General features: G+C 42.0%; 1 protein-coding gene across 1 annotated transcript in view; it reads right to left on the bottom strand.

Annotated features, from left to right (window-relative positions):
* Positions 1-17,480, bottom strand: part of LOC307124447 (uncharacterized protein) — a 270,885-nt gene that overhangs the window by 182,264 nt on the left and 71,141 nt on the right. The window contains exons 2-3 of the mRNA XM_079813650.1: positions 11,735-12,079; positions 11,271-11,627 (exon numbers count right to left, since the gene is read on the bottom strand). Of these exons, the coding sequence (XP_079669776.1) occupies positions 11,271-11,627; positions 11,735-12,079 (702 nt within the window). The remainder of the gene's footprint in view (positions 1-11,270; positions 11,628-11,734; positions 12,080-17,480) is intronic.

The raw sequence follows: 17,480 nt of genomic DNA, 5'->3' as shown, positions 1-17,480 counted from the left end.
TAATTCCTATTTAGACATTATAAAGTCACTATTACAATATTTACAATTACATTTTGTCAAATTAATTTATTTCAAATATATTATGGCGTATTACCTAAAATTGCCACCAGATGGCAGCAGAAGACCACTCATTGGCTAATCCTCTAAACTAATATTGTTCAATCATATTTAAACTGTGATCGTGCAGACCAAAGCGTAAATGCTAGGGACTTGAAACTTTATCAGATGGTAGTACAAAAATCGAGGCTAATGTTGTCAGAGTATGAACTTGATTGGCCAATAGGTGGCGCTACAGCAATCAAAAGCGCAAAATGGCTCATAACTCCTAAACCCTATGTCATAGACTCAAGTGTCTTATATCATTGGAAAGGTGAGTCCAAGACGAACAAAACGTATATCTCCGATTTCATTTCCGCCATGATAGATTTTCCGCCATTTTGCATTTTGTCAAAAAACTACTTTTGCAAACTAGTCCTAGGTTTTTTGCCGGATCGGAACCAAACCAGTGTCAAAATGTTCTCTGGAGTCAGATTATCAATAATTATCAAAAAAAGTAGAAATTTATGTTCACGGTTGTTAAGGAGCGTAAAAATAATCGTTCAGGGGGGAGCCTAATTACTAAAATGGCTATACCTCAGGAACAAAATGAGATATCTTCACCAAACTTGGTACACAAGTGTATAGGCTGAGTCTTTGGTCACGATAAAAAAATCGCGACGATTTAACACTTGGTGGCACAATAACGTGAAAAAACATCAAAATGGCTTTAACCACCTGACCGCTAGTCCGATTGACTTGAAAATTGGTATGCAGTGTCTTGGTCCAAGGTACCAAGTATGTCTATGAGGACATTGGCGTATCTTAAAAAACATGGCTGCCACAGCCAATTAAATTTGACCACCTATTAGACAAGTCTCATGGCCCTAGAGGTCTGTAAGAATTTTGAAAGAAATCGGCCACTAGTTGGCGCTAATGAGTTTTATGGCTCTGTAATCACGTGGTGTTGCACACATCCACGAAATATACATATCATTTGATATATTCTAAGGGTAAACTCAAAACTTCACGAAAATTGGTGGGCATATGTGACATTAGATCCTTAACAAGCTTGCAAAGTTTTATAGAGCTCGGACCATAGGTGGCGCTATAACTGTTAATAACCTTTTAAAACCATATGTTTCCTATGTTAAATTGCCTATATTGCCTGAAAATTGACTTTTCCATCTATTTTTTCAGTGTTTAAAATCTTGCTAAATAAAACTAAATGTATTTTGATGCTTGTGTGCTTAAAGGCCTTAAAGGCTTGAACCCCGCTAAATGCTGCTTGCAGCTTTAATTATTATTAGTATTATTATTATTATTATTCCGCCGTAAAACGCATCGTGCAGCCCAAACGGTAAGTGCTAGAGACTTGAAACTTGGCCACAAGGTAGAACAAAAATCGAGGAGAGGTTATTAAAACATGAGCCCGATTGGCCAATAGGTGGCGCTATAGCGCAAAAAACAAAGACATTCACTATTTTGCTTATATCTCAATAACCATTTGTCCCAGATTCAAGTGTCTTACATCATTGGAATCATTGACTCAAGCCGAACAAAACGTATATCTCCGATTTCATTTCCGCCACGATAGATTTTCCGCCATTTTGAATTTTATCCAAAACCTACTTTTGAGAACTAGTCCCTGGTTTTTTCCCCGATCCGAACCAAACTAGTGCAGAAATGTTCTCTGGAGTCTGAATATCATTAATCAATGTAAAAAAGGTGAAATTTTGATTCGTGGTTGTTAAAGGGCGTAAAAATGGAAGTTCAGGGCGGAGCCAATTATACTAATATATATTCTTTATATATTTGTACTTTATATATTCACCAAACTTGGTACAAATGTGTATGGACTCAGTCTTTAGTCGCGATAAAACAACTGCGATGATTGAACACTTGGTGGCGCTATAATATGAAAAAAACATGAAAAGGGCTATAACCACCCGACCGCTTGTCCGAATGACTTGAAAATTGGAATGCAGTATCTTGGTCAAGGCCCCATGTAGATGTCCTCATGCTGAACAACTTTGCCTATAGAAGCATTGCGGTCAATCAAACCGTTCATTAAATATTTGTGATTATGTTTAAAACCTACTTTTGCAACTAGTCATAGATTTTTCGACCTAATCAGAACCAAACCAGTGCAGTACAATTCTCTGGACTCTATAGAGCAATAATTATTTAAAAAAGTTAAACTTTTGCATCTGAATGGCTATAACAGGTTTATTTCAAGATGTGGCCTTGACCAAGTGTCTCCAAATGCCTATATCTATTCAATGAATGCTCAGATATTCTTAAAAACAAGTCAGAACATATGTACTATGCCTCTAAACAAGCATTTCAAATATCAGACAGATAGGACAATATTTGCCTCTATAACAGTTAAAAAGCTGAAAATTATGAAAATAATGGTATATTAAGCCAATAAGTGGTCGTTTGCTGCCCCCCGCTGTTCATTTTATTGTACTACACACTAATATTGATCTATAAGTCATATTCAGACTTTAAAAAATCACTATTTTAACATTTACAATCACATTTAGTCAAAATTAATTACTATTGACAATTGTCACATTGAGAAATGTGAATCTTGAAGGAGACTTGCAGGAAACATTTTGTTTACTGCAACATAAAGTTCAAATGTCTGTATCTACAACAAAATGTGTGTGTAGTCCTATGTTTCTGAATACATTTTTAATAATCTGATTAATAGTTACAAAGAGCTTTGTGAAATGATTATAGACCATAGCATCAAAAAAGTGTGTGTGTGTGTGTGTGTGTGTGTGTGTGTGTGTGTGTGTGTGTGTGTGTGTGTGTGTGTGTGTGTGTGTGTGTGTGTGTGTGTGTGTGTGTGTGTGTGTGTGTGTGTATAAGCATGCATAATGAAATTAACATGGAAGACCAATTTTATATATAAGTAATTTTACAGTGTCTATTGCAAACCAACTGTGACATTTTGTCAACATTTTGTCAATGTTTATCAATTAATTTGTTAATTTGATTAATGTTAATAATGATAAATGCTGGGCTTAAATAATCATTTTGTCATACTATATACTTATCATGTTCTATAATTCCTATTTAGACATTATAAAGTCACTATTACAATATTTACAATCACATTTTGTCAAATTAATTTATTTCAAATATATTATGGCGTATTACCTAAAATTGCCACCAGATGGCAGCAGAAGACCACTCATTGGCTTATCCTCTAAACTAATATTGTTCAATCATATTTAAACTGTGATCGTGCAGACCAAAGCGTAAATACTAGAGACTTGAAACTTTATCAGATGGTAGTACAAACATCGAGGCTAATATTGTCAGAGTATGAACCCGATTGGCCAATAGGTGGCGCTACAGCAATCAAAAGCGCAAAATGGATCATAACTCCTAAACCGTATGTCGTAGACTCAAGTGTCTTATATCATTGGAAAGGTGAGTCCATGATGAACAAAACATATATCTCCGATTTTATTTCCGCCATGATAGATTTTCCGCCATTTTGAATTTTGTCAAAAAACTACTTTTGCAAACTAGTCCTAGGTTTTTTGCCCAATCGGAACCAAACCAGTGTCAAAATGTTCTCTCGAGTCAGATTATCAATAATTATCAAAAAAACGTCGAAATGTATATTCACGGTTGTTAAGGAGCGTAAAAATAGTTGTTCAGGGCGGAGCCTATTTCCTAAAAAAGCTATAACTCAAGAACAAAATGAGATATCTTTACCAAACTTAGTAGACATGTGTATAGTCTGAGTCTTTGGTCACGATAAGAAAATTGCGACGATTAAACACTTGGTGGCGCAATAACGTGAAAAAACATGAAAATGGCTTTAACCACCCGACCGCTAGTCCGATTGACTTGAAAATTGGTATGCAATGTCTTGGTCCAAGGTACCAAGTATGTCTATGAGGAGATTGGCGTATCTCAAAAAACATGGCTGCCACAGCCAATTAAATTTGAGGACCTATAAGACAAGTCTCATGGCCCTAGAGGTCTGTAAAAATTTTGAAAGAAATCGGCCACTAGTTGGCGCTAATGAGTTTTATGGCTCTGTAATCACGTGGTGTTGCACACATTCACGAAATATGCATATCATTTGATAGATCTCTTCATATTGAACAACTTTGCCTCTAGAACCATTGCTGTCAATCAAATCGTTCATTAAATATTTGCAATTATTTTAAAAACCTACTTTTGCGAACTAGTCCCTGGTTTTTTGCCCGATCGGAACCAAACCAGTCTAGGACAATTCTCTGGACTCTCTAGATCAGGGGTCGGGAACCTTTTTTGACCAAAGAGCCATTTTTTCATTTTTGGTTAATGCATTTTTCCAAAAGAGCCACAGAAAAAAATAATATTAAATTATTATTAAAAAACATGCTTTTTTCCCCAATAAAATTTCAACAATAGTAATTATTAGGTCCATAACTAAAAAAAACACATATGCAGAAAACAATAAATAAATTGCAATATGGAATTAATTGTGCAGGGCTTTGTGAGGTTGAGTTATAAATCCTCTTTGTGTGTGTGAACATCTACTGTGTTTACGTGAATACTCGACTTGGCATTTTGATATATTTCTGTAGTCTATTAATCTGACGTGCAGCCGAGGACAAAGCTGTGCTTGTCCGTGTTGCGCTCGGAGCGCGTGCACAACATCCTGTCAGTAATTCAATTGTCTTTCGTGACTTATCACGCTTTTATCATTCATTTTCGTCAACTGAAATCTGCGTGGATTATCATAAATACACATTTATTTATCACAAGGGTCTCTGCGGCAAAAGCGAAAGTACCCGCGGGTGAAATGTTTCGAAATGTCTCTTTCCACAACAGACCACCAGTTTCAATAAAAGGATATATTAAAGTTTGTATAGCCTACTTTTATATTTTCGCTGCTGTTCTAAAAATGGTTTTCGGTTACCTTAAACAAGCCACAGCTGCTTGAATCCCAGAGCAGAAGCTGTTACCACAGAAACGCAAGTGGTGTTTGCGACACTCGCTAACAGCACTGAACGTGCGCGGCCGGTACAACTTGAATATTAGTTATTATCATACGTTTCATTAACTTCGGTTGGCTGTACAACAAGGGAATTGTAATTGGCTGCTTTTTGTCTGCAGAGAGCGGATCTCTGTTGATGTGTCTAATTTTTTTTTATCGATCATTTACAGGGTGAGAGATGAGCCACATTATTTTTGTCAAAGAGCCAGGTGTGGCTCGCGAGCCATAGGTTCCCGACCACTGCTCTAGATCAATAATTAACAAAAAAAGTTAAACTTTTGCATGCAGATGGCTATAAAAGGGTCATTTAAAAGAGGGATGTAGCAAAATACACTCAATAGCCTATAAATCTTAAAGGAAAACTCAAAACTTCACGAAAATTGTTATGTTTATGTGACATAGCATGCTGAAAAAGCATGCAAAGTTTCATGGAGATCATACAATAGGTGGCGCTATAACTGTTAAAAAGTTTTGAAAACCATGTATTCCCTATGGTGAATTGCCAGTATTGCTGTAAATGGTATTTTCCATCTCTGTAATCAGTTGGGGTTAAAAACATCCACATAATATGCATATATTATGATAGATCTCCTCATGCTAAACAACTTTGCTTCAAGAACCAATACTGTCAATAAAATCGTTATTTAAATATTCACAATTATATTAAAAACCTCTTTTTGCAAACTAATCCTAGGTTTTGTGCACAATCGGAACCAAACCACTGCAGTACAATTCTCTGGACTCTTTAGAGCAATAATTATATAAAAAAAGTAACAATTTTGCATCTGAATGGTTATAACAGGGTAATTTCAAGATGTGGCCTTGACCAAGTGTCCCTGAATGCCCTTGATCTATTCACTGAATGCTCAGATCTACTTAAAAAGAAGTCAGAAAATGTATCCTATAACTCTAAACAAGCACGATTTCAGACAGATCGGACAATATTTGCCTCTATAACAATTAAAAAAGGTTCATATGAAAATAATGGTATATTAAGCCAATAAGTGGTCGTTTGCTGCCCCCCGCTGTTCATTTTATTGTACTACATACAAAATAATTGATCTCTAAGTCATATTTTAACTGCTCATAACTCCTCAACCGTATGTCGTAGACTCAAGTGTCTTATATCATTGGAAAGGTGAGTCCATGACGAACAAAACGTATATATCCGATTTCATTTGCGCTATGATAGATTTTCCGCCATTTTGAATTTTGTCAAAAAACTACTTTTGCAAACTAGTCCTAGGTTTTTCGCTTGATCGGAACCGAACCAGTGCAGAAATGTTTTCGGTAGTCTGAATATCAATAATTGTCAAAAAAAAGTTGAAATTTCTATTCACGGTCGCTAAGGGGCGGAAAACCAATGTTGTGGGAGGAGCCTATTTTACTAAAACAGCTATAACCCAAGAACAAAATGAGATATCCTCACCAAACTTGGTACACATGTGTATGGGCTCAATCTTTGGTCACGATAAAAAAAAATACGACGATTGAACACTTGTTGGCGCTATAACACGAAAAAAACATAAAAATGGCTATAACCACCCGACCGCTAGTCGGATTGACTTGAAAATTGGTATGCAGTGTCCTGGTCCAAGGTACCATGCATGTCTATGAGGACATTGGTGTATCTCAAAAAACATGGCCGCCACAGCCAATTAAATTTGAGCACCTATTAGACAAGGTTAACGGAGGCCGATCAGAACGAAACTCGATGGGCTTGTTTGACTCATGGTGCTAGAGGTCTGTAAGAGTTTTGAAAGAAAATGGCCTTCCTATGGACCATAGGTGGCGCTATAACTGTTAAAAACCATATGTTTCCTATGGTAAATTGCCTAAATTGCCTGTAATTTGAGTTTTCCATCTATTATTTCAGTGTTTAAAATCTTTCTAAATAAAACTTGATGTCTTTTGATGCTTGTGTGCTTAAAGGCCTTAAAGGCTTGAACCCCGCTAAATGCTGCTTGCAGCTTTAATTATTGACTGTATTTATCATTTTACAGCTATTTTGCCTAAAATCACCTTAATAGGTCTTTAATTGCTCATTGCTGCAGTTGATCTGACATTGCCAGCCATTTTGGCATGTCTTGTCTTCTTCTTTGCGCTTGGCCCCGGTATTGCTGCTTGCAGCTATATTTTCTTCTTATAATTGTTTTGATTGTCCTTGTTTTTATTTTTATTTAATTATTTTGTTAAGGCAGTCTGGGTGGAAGAAGTTGAGAGAAGGGAGAGCGATCTAGTCCCAAGAAACACAGGTAGAGATAGCTCTGGAGTCAGTCCAGGAAGATTTGTCTGCAAGGGAACTGTTTACAGTTTGTTTTACGATTGTTTACACACTAAAATAAAAATTTCCACACAATTTGCAAAATTCTACTACAATGGGTAAAACACCTCCACAGATTTGCACAACATTACACACAATGTCTGCTTCACCCTTTTTGCAAAACATTACACACAGTGATTTGTAAAACTCTACACACATTTCCACACCTTAGACACAGATAAGGATTGTGACGTTATTTCCTTGTCATTACAAAGCCACAGATTGCCAATGACCACACTAATGAACGAGGTGTGGAAGCACACGTGCTAATTTGAAAATGCAGCACGCAGGTGTGCTATAAAAGGCAGCAGGTGAGTTCACCTGTCATCAACAATAATGGAAGGAGCTAGAAGGAGAAGAAGAAGAGTGAGAATGAGAGTGGGAGCTCAACACAAAGTATCCGTGCAACACTTATTGGCCATGTTATCAACCATGGACTGACACTGATGGAAGCTGGACAAAGAGTTAAACCAAATCTCAGCAGAAATACTGTTGTGTCAGTAATTTGGACATTTCATCGAGAAAACAGGTAAGCTAACCTTAAGTAGTCTGATTGCTTGTGGGAAGAAGCTGTTCTGGAGTCGGCTGGTGCGTGTTCTAATGCTGCGGTACCGTCTGCCTGATGGCAGCAGTGAGAGCAGCCCATGGTTCGGGTGGCTAGAGTCTCTGATGTTCCTCTGAGCTCTCTTCACACACCGCCTGGCGTAAATGTCCTGGAGGGAGGGAAGCTCACCTCCGATGATGTAGCTGGCCGTGCGCACTACCCTTTGCAGGGCTTTGCGGCTGCGGGTGGTACTGTTGCCGTACCAGGTGGTGATGCAGCCAGTCAGCAGGCTCTCTATAGTGCTGGTGTAGAAGCGTGTGAGGATGTGGCGGCTCATTCCAAACCTTCTCAGCCGTCGCAGAAAGAAAAGGCGCTGATGAGCCTTCTTCACAGCGGCCTCGGTGTGGACGGACCATGAGAGTTCCTCTGTGATGTGGACACTGAGGAACTTGAAGCTGCTGACTCTCTCCACCGGTGCTCCATCGATGGTGATGGGGCAGTGTTCTCTCTCATTCCTCCTGAAGTCGACCACCAGCTCCTTGGTCTTGCTGACGTTGAGGGAGAGGTTGTGCTCCGGACACCATCGTGTCAGAGTGTGCACCTCCTCTCTGTAGGCCGTTTCATCATTGTCAGTGATGAGACCTACCACCGTCGTATCGTCAGCAAACTTGATGATGGTGTTGGAGCTGTGGGTTGCCACACAGTCATGTGTGTACAAGGAGTACAGGAGTGGGCTGAGAACACAGCCCTGAGGGGCTCCAGTGTTGAGAGTCAGTGATGAGGAGATGCCCATTACTGCCCATTCTGACCACCTGGCGTCTGTTTGACAGGAAGTCCAGGGTCCAGCTGCATAACAAGCTGTTTAAGCCTAGAGCCCGGAGTTTAATGTCAAGTATGGAGGGCACAATGGTGTTGAATGCTGAGCTGTAGTCTACAAACAGCATTCTCACATATGTGTTCCTCTTTTCCAGGTGGGAGAGAGCAGTGTGAATTGTTGATGAAATGGCATCATCAGTGGAGCGGTTTTTGCGGTATGCAAACTGCAGTGGGTCCAGTGAGGGGGGGAGAACAGAGCAGATATGGTTTCTGACTAGTCTCTCAAAGCATTTGCTGATGATGGGGTCAGAGCAACAGGACGGCAGTCGTTTAAGCAGATGATTTTTGATTGCTTCGGTACAGGAACAATGGTGGACGTTTTGAAGCATGTGGGGACCACAGACAGGGAGAGGGACAGGTTAAAGATGTCCGTGAAAACTACAGCCAGTTGGTGCGCGCACGCTCTGATGACGCGGCCCGGAATCCCGTCTGGACCCGCTGCTTTACGGTCGTTCACCCGCCGGAAGGATCGGGTTACATCCGCTACAGATACGGAGAGTGTACCAACCTCTGTATCTTCAGCCGCGAGCTCTCTCTCCGCGAGGGCGGTGTTAGTTCCCTCAAAGCGAGCATAAAAGGTGTTGAGCTCGTCCGGGAGAGAGGCAGCGGTGTTCACGGTGGAGTTTGAGTTCCCTTTATAGTCTGTGATGATGTTAATTCCCCTCCACATGCTTCTGGAGTCGGTGGTGTTGAACTGTCCTTCAATCTTGTCCCTGTACTGGCGTTTTGCTGCTCTGATGGTTTTCCGGAGGGCATAACTTGCTTGTTTATGCTCCTCCGCATTACCGGAGTTAAAAGTGAAGGTCCGCGCATTGAGTGCCGTGCGAACATCCCCATTTATCCACGGCTTCTGTTTTGGGTACAGCCGTATTGTTTTGGTCGGAACAACGTCTTCTACGCACTTCCTGATGAAACACCTTACGCTATCAGCGTAGACCTCGATGTCGTCATCAGAGGCCGACCGGAACATCTCCCAGTCCGCGTGATCAAAACAGTCCTGTAGCATAGAGTCCGATTGGTCCGACCAGCACTGGATGGTTCTGAGGGTGGGTGCTTCCTGTTTCAGTCTCTGCCTGTAAGCGGGCAAAAGTAGAATGGACGCGTGATCTGATTTGCCGAATGGTGGGCGTGGGAGGGCCTTGTAACCATCCTTGAAGGGGGAGTAGCAGTGATCTAAGACGCGGTTCCCTCGCTTGTTGAAGCTAACATGTTGGTGGTATTTGGGTGCAATGCGCTTGAAGTTGGCTTTGTTAAAGCCCCCGGTCACAATAAACGCAGCCTCAGGATGCGCGGTTTCCTGCTCACTCACTGTCCTATACAGTTCCTTTAGTGCCCGATCTGTGTCGGCTTGTCTGGGAATATACACAGCTGTGATGATGACCGCTGTGAATTCCCTCGGTAGCCAGAATGGTCGGCACAGAACCGTGAGAAATTCCAGATCAGGAGAACAGAAAGACTTGATAGAATGTACGTTCCTCTGATCACACCAGGATCGGTTGATCATAAAACATACACCCCCGCCTTTGCTTTTCCCGGAGAGATCTTTTTCTCTGTCCATTCGGTGCACGGAGAACCCCGCGGTTTCGATGGCCGAATCTGGAATCTCAGCGGACATCCAAGTTTCTGTGAGGCAGATAATGCAGCAGTCCCTCGTGTCTCGTTTGAAAGAGATCCGCGCTCTCAGCTCGCAGAGTTTATTGTCCAGAGACTGAACATTTGCCAGTAAAATACTGGGAAGAGGGGGTCGGTTTGCGTGGCGTCTTACTCTAATGAGCACGCCGGCTCTCTTCCCCCTTCTCTGGCGGCGTTTCCGTGGTCGGGCCGCCCAAACAAAGGGATCCGCTGCCGTGTTTGTAAACACAGGTCGTCGTTGATGAATTTAAAGTCCGGTTTTCGGTGTGCGACTGCCGAACCAATGTCCAAAAGTGTCTGTCTGTCGTACGTAGTAAGGCAGACAACATCCAAGACAAAAAACACAAAAACTGTAAACAGAACAAACAAAAAACTACAATGTTTCAGCAGAGCTTGCGACGTTGCGGCCATCCTCGGCGCCATCTTAACTCTGACAAGATATAAGCCGCAGCAGCAAGAGTTGAGGCACAGAGAGACCGGGACTGGGACTGCAAACGCCTGCTCATCACTGCCAGCATACTGAGAGAGACATTGAACCTGAGAGCAACGTTGTCTGTGCTTATTGAGTGTTTTGAGTTTGAACACCCTCGTGCGTGTTTCAGTTTTGAGGATCGTGAGATCAATAAAATAGTGCAGTCCCAGTTATGCCGACCCCGTCTTCTTCCTTCTCCACCCACACACATACGAACCATCATTAGAGTGCTATATAAATAAACTTGCCTTGCCTAAAATGTGGATTCCTAATTGACTTTGTGCACAACTGAACGTAAACAAATAACTAAATTAAACTTGTGCATTAGTTAAAGCTCCAACAGTGGCATATTGTTCATATTTCTATTACTCACCCAGTCTCTCCAGTACTACAGTTGCATTGGCTGAAAGTCTTCCAGCAAATACTTGACACATGTAAACTCCTTTGTCTTCTGTTCTGACACTCTTCAGTCTGAGAGAGAAGTTTCCTTTTGGGATTTCATTAGCGATGAACTCAACTCTGTCTCTGTATTGTCCATCTGATGAACCTGGGAAAGTCTTGTTGTCTTGGTAGAGCAGAACCAGAATATTATAATCTTCATCTGTTTTCTTCCATGAAACCTCTTCAAAGTGTTCAGGTGTGATGTGAGAGTCTACAGAGCAGTTCAGAGTGACGTCCTCACCCACAAAAGCAGATATGGATCGACTCGATCCTGATACTAGCAAACGCTCTGAAAGAACAAACAGTGTAATTCAGTAATTAATAATTTCTGATTTTAACTTTCTCATATTAAATGGAAATTAAATGGAAGAAGGAACTCATGTGATCCACCCTTACCAACATCTTTTATTTGAACCTCAGTCTCTCCAGAATCCTGCTGACTGTAAACTTTACATGTGTATTTTCCCTCATCTTCAGCTCTCAGATTGTCCAGACGGAGGGAGAAGTTTCCATGTTGAATCTGTTCAGTAAAGAAATTAGATCTCTCATGATAATCCTGCTGCTGGACCTCTGCTCGACTCTCACCATCTTGATACAGATGAACTAGAGTCTCTAAGTCTGTTCTTCTCCATTCCACCTCCAGACCCTCCATTGGTAAAGGTTTATTAACATAACAGGGCAAAACCACTGAAGATCCCAGAGGAGCAACCAGAGGAGCAGAGTGGCCGCGCACAGTGAACCCTGAAAATGAATAAACATTATTCATTAAATTCTTGGCTGTTCAACAATAAATATGGAATTTTTTTTCTGCTGTGAAATATCAATTAAGAAAGAGGGAAAGAAACATGGGCATACATCACATCAATTTGCAGTAATAATAAAAATGTTGTATAAATGGTCATATATCACTAACCTATAAACAAACTATCCATTTTACTTTGATAAAAAGGCCAGAGTTTTAGTCATGTAAGCTGATTTCTTTAATCCAGTAAAAAAAATTGATAGAGAATTTAGTTATTTTATTTTCAGTGAAAAGAACAGGAACACACCTATTTTTCCAACCTACTGATGAGATAGCATATATTATTGTAACAGATTAAATTCTCAATCAAAGTTAAGGTTATAGGGATGTTGCATTTATGTGTGTCTAATACATTCTGTCCTTAGGGACTTGCCGTAGGCAAGAGAGGGATGGGCATGTGCATGAGGTTACTGTTGGTCCCTGGAGAACATGTGGTGAAGATGTGGGAGAATTAAAAGTGCACAGTTCATAGAAGTTCCAAGTCTCGTTTTCATTTATTTCATTATGTGAAAATGTTTAGGCAAACCCAATACAAAAGCTTTGTTACACTATGATGGAAGAAAGTTAAAAATGCAGTAAACCCTTAAAAGGAACACGCCAACTTTTTTTGGACTTTAGCTTATTCACCGTATCCCCAAGTTAGATAAGGCCATACATACACACCAGTCTCATCTCCGTGCATGCCATAAGTCTGTCTGATGCACCCACCGCTAGCCTAGCTTAGCAAAAAGACTGGAGGTAAATGACTCCAGCTAGCCTAGGTAACATATACAGTAGATCCACTGGAGGCAAGTGTTTTGAACCCATGTGCAGCATTTATTAACAAAATCCAAAACATAAAACAAACACTTTGCAAAACAACAAACAAAACTTGTCTTGACAATAAACAAAACAAACTTGACCTGAAATATGAGGCAAATATGAGGGCTAAATACACATGGGTTAATGACAGGACAAGGAACACCTGTGAACAGTGATTAAACAATGAATCAATGACATGACACGACACAAGATCACATGAGGGCATGGGAGTCACATGACAAGACCAGGAAACAAGACAGTGAACATGACACTCATAAACATAACCGTGAACATGATAAACTAAAAACATGAACCGTCACCAAAACACCCTGTGGCAGCCTACTGCTCAATAAGTGACAAAATAACATTTTCCTATTTACATGTTGTGATGTATATAGTTACATTGTGTACTAAGACCGACGGAAAATGCACCTGAAAATAGGCTAACTTCCGTTAACATAACCAACATGACAACCTGCTTACACAGGGAGCATGCTGGGGACTATTTTCAGGCGCTGTGTAATATCATTGCACTGCTGCACCCATGGTACGGCACAAAGTTCCTTGATTATTATGCAGGAATGAGAATATAGTTCTATATATTTACCGAGCCATATCGGCCTAGAAAATCACAACTTTTCATTTTCCGTCTGTCTTATTACACAATGTAACGTCTCGGTTACGTATGTAACCCTCGTTCCCTGAGGAGGGAATGGAGACGTAATGTTAGTGACTAACGAATGGGGGTTTCGCATAGAAGCCAATCATCTTCAAGAATTTAACAATGCCCAATGGCAGTGCCAATGCCATGGGCATGTGGAATTTGCATGCGTAACTCCGCCCCACCATGTGGGTATATAAGGAAGTACGCTGGCAACATCGCATTATGTTGAGCCAAGACTGAACTCCCGGCTGTTCCAGCAGTATAGCGGATGTGGCAAATGGACGTTATGTCTCTGTTCCCTCCTCAGGGAACAAGGGTTACATACGTAACCGAGACTGTGGCGAGGTGGACGAGCGAGAGACATGGGAGGAGCGAGCGAGATCGGTGTGCATGATTGAGGATGAACGTCACCTGCGAGGCACACACCGGTCTCGAGTCCTCTCATGAGGGAGCACGAGGCATATAAGGACGAGCGACTCCAGTGAAGGACGAGAGAGGGCCAGGCCTGGGATTTTGCGTTGTGTTTTATTTAAGTTTTGTTATGTGTGTGCGCGGCAGTCGTCCGCGAGGGGCTGCCGCTTTTATTTAAATTTTGTGTTCATTTGTTTTATTAAACTTGTTGAATGTTTGCCGGTTCCCGCCTCCTTCTTCCCATATATTGAACCCTGTTACAGAGACATTCCCTTTCGTTCAGTCACTACGACGTAACGTTAGTGACTAACGAATGGGGGTCCCAATACAATGACGCCACTCTACTGTCGACTGGAATTTTATCCCCAGGGGTGGCAGGGGCTTGCCAAGGGAAAGACACCTGCTCACTAAGGAGGCTTATGGTAGAAATACACATGTGGGGGTCGCCGGAGGGAACCATGCACACGGGGCACCTGGCCGGACATGAGGGTCTGGGCTCATAGAGGGCAGACTTACTGGTGTTGGCGTCAATGCTGGAGGAGCTCAGGGCTTCTGGGATGCTCACCTGAGAAGAAAATCGCACATATCCAGTCCGTGGAGTGGAATGGCGAGTAAGCAAAGACACCTGAGCCTAGTACATAACTGGCCACTAGTAGGGGCGAGTACTTAGTCGGAACAGGCTCCACTCGGAGATTGTAGGATCTGCGAATGTATTCGGTGTCACCCAGCCTGCAGCTCTGCAGATGTCTGTTAGCAAGACGCCAAGTGCTAACCCAAGAGGAGGCACACTCCGAGTGTGGGGGGCATGAACGGCCTGCTGCTGGTAAGCCAAAACAATGGTGTCCACTATCCAGTGAGACAGCCTTTGCTTTGAGAGAGCCCTTCGGGTTCACCACCTGGTCCCTGATGGGGTGGTGGGAACCTTGGGCACATATCCAGGCTGGAGTCTCAGGATCACATGAGAGTAGGCCGGTCCGAACTCCAGGCACGCATCGTCAACCGAAAATGCCTACAGGTCCCCTACCCTCTTGATGGAGGCCAATGCGGTCAGGAGCGAAGTCTCTTCATTGATAAGAACTTAAGCTCGACTGAGCGCAAAGGCTCAAGGGGAGACCTCTGCAGAGCAACTAAGACTACTGAGAGGTCCCCAAGAGGGTATGAGGGGAGAGTGAGGAGGATTCAGTCTCCTTGCTCCCCTCAGGAACCTGATGACCAGGTTGTGCTAACTTACCTTTCTGTTCCACAAGAGGTCGTGGTGGGCAGATATTGCGGCCACATATACTTTAAGGGTGGAAGGAGACCGCCTTCACTTCAAACCTACTTGGAGAAATGAGAGCACAGACCCGACCGGGCATCTCCAGGGGTCTTCTTGGTGAGAAGACACCAGGTGACGAAGAGGTTCCACTTCAACGCATAGGCGAAAGTACTCTGCCCTAGCGGAAGGTAGCCACCACCAGAAGTGGTAGGGTACTCAAACCTGCCGCGTCCCATCCAGGAGCCACACGTGGAGGTTCCAAAGATCGGGACGTGGGTGCCATAGGGTGCTCTGTCTCTGAGGAGATACTCAGAGGAAAGGCCAGGGAGGGGCTGTCGCAAGGTGTAAGAGTTCGGGGAACCAGGTCTGGTCGTGCCAATACGGGGCGACCAGAAGGACCTGCTCCTTGTCCTCCCTGACTCTGCACATTAGCTGCACGAGAAGGCTCACTGGGGGGAAGCATATTCACGTAGGCCCCGTGGTCAGCTGTGTGCCAGTGTATCCGTGCCGAGTGTGCCCTCGGACAGAGGCAAGGCAAGGCAAGGCAAGTTTATTTGTATAGCACATTTCATACACAGGGGCAATTCAAAGTGCTTTACACAGAAATTAAGTTAAAATATTCATAAGTGAATAAAATAAAAATAAAAATATACATAGTATAACAGTTATAATAGGAATTAAAAGAAAATATAAAATAAAGACGAAATCCCCTATCTGGGGTGGAAGAAAATGGAGAAAAATATTTGTCAGGTAACTATGCGTTTAGACAGTACCCTTACAGTAAATGCATAAGATAAGGTGCAATCAGTCGGACGTACAGTGGCACAGTGGCAATTCAAAGTGCTTTACACAGAAATAAAGTTAAAATATTCATAAGATAAAAAGTAAAATTAACACAGTAAAAGCATAAGATAAGGTGCAATCAGTCGGACGTACAGTAGCACAGTGCTCATTCAGTAAATGCACAGCTGAACAGATGTGTTTTGAGTCTGGATTTGAAAGTGGCTACTGTTGGAGCACATCTGATCTGTTCAGGAAGCTGGTTCCAGCTGCGGCTGGCATAATAGCTAAAAGCAGACTCTCCTTGCTTTGAGTGAACCCTTGGTATTTCTAATTGACTTGATCCTGATGATCTGAGTGATCTGTTGGGTTTGTATTTAATCAGCATGTCTGCAATGTATTGAGGTCCTAGGTCATTGAGTGATTTATATACAAGTAATAGTACTTTAAAATCGATCCTAAATGTAACTGGAAGCCAGTGTAAAGACCTAAGAACTGGTGTGATATGGTCATATTTTCTGGTTCTGGTCAGGATCCTGGCAGCTGTATTCTGTATGAGCTGCAGCTGTCTAATGGTCTTTTTGGGAAGGCCGGTGAGAAGACCATAACAATAGTCCACCCTGCTGGTGATAAAAGCATGAACGAGTTTCTCTAAGTCTTGCCTGGAAACAAAGCATCTAATTCTTGCAATATTTTTGAGATGATAGTAGGCTGATTTAGTTATTGCTTTGACATGACGACTGAAACTCAGGTCTGAATCCAAAATCACACCAAGATTCCTGACTTGATTTTTTGATTTGAGACCTTTAGCCTCAAGATATGCGTTCACCTTGAGAATTTCATCTCTGTTTCCAAATGTAGTGATTTCAGTTTTGTCTTTGTTTAACTGAAGAAAGTTTTGGCACATCCAACTGTTAACTTCTTCAATGCATTTACATAGAGAGTAAATGGGGCTGTAGTCATTAGGTGATAGGGCTAAGTAGATCTGGGTGTCGTCAGCATAGCTGTGGTAAGCCATTTTGTTATCTTTCATTATTTGGCTCAGTGGGAGCATGTACAGGTTGAATAGGAGTGGTGCAAGAATTGACCCTTGTGGGACTCCGCATGTCATGGATGTCCACTCAGACTTATGGTCACCTATACTCACATAATAACTTCTCCCTTCTAAGTGTGACCTGAACCATTTGAGGACCATTCCGGAAAGCCCAACCCAATTTTCTAGCCTGTCAAGAAGTATGTTGTGGTCAACAGTGTCGAATGCAGCACTGAGGTCGAGTAGTACCAGAATTGATGTTTTGCCTGTATCTGTATTGAGGCGAATATCATTTATTATCTTTATGAGCGCTGTCTCTGTGCTGTGATGCGGTCGGAAACCAGATTGAAAATTGTCAAAGTATCCGTTTGAGTTCAAGAATTTGTTCAGCTGACT

This window comes from Gobio gobio (genome assembly GCF_949357685.1).
Source record: "Gobio gobio genome assembly, chromosome: 1".
In the NCBI taxonomy this organism is placed as follows: domain Eukaryota; kingdom Metazoa; phylum Chordata; class Actinopteri; order Cypriniformes; family Gobionidae; genus Gobio; species Gobio gobio.
This window is presented reverse-complemented; position numbering and strand designations above follow the sequence as displayed.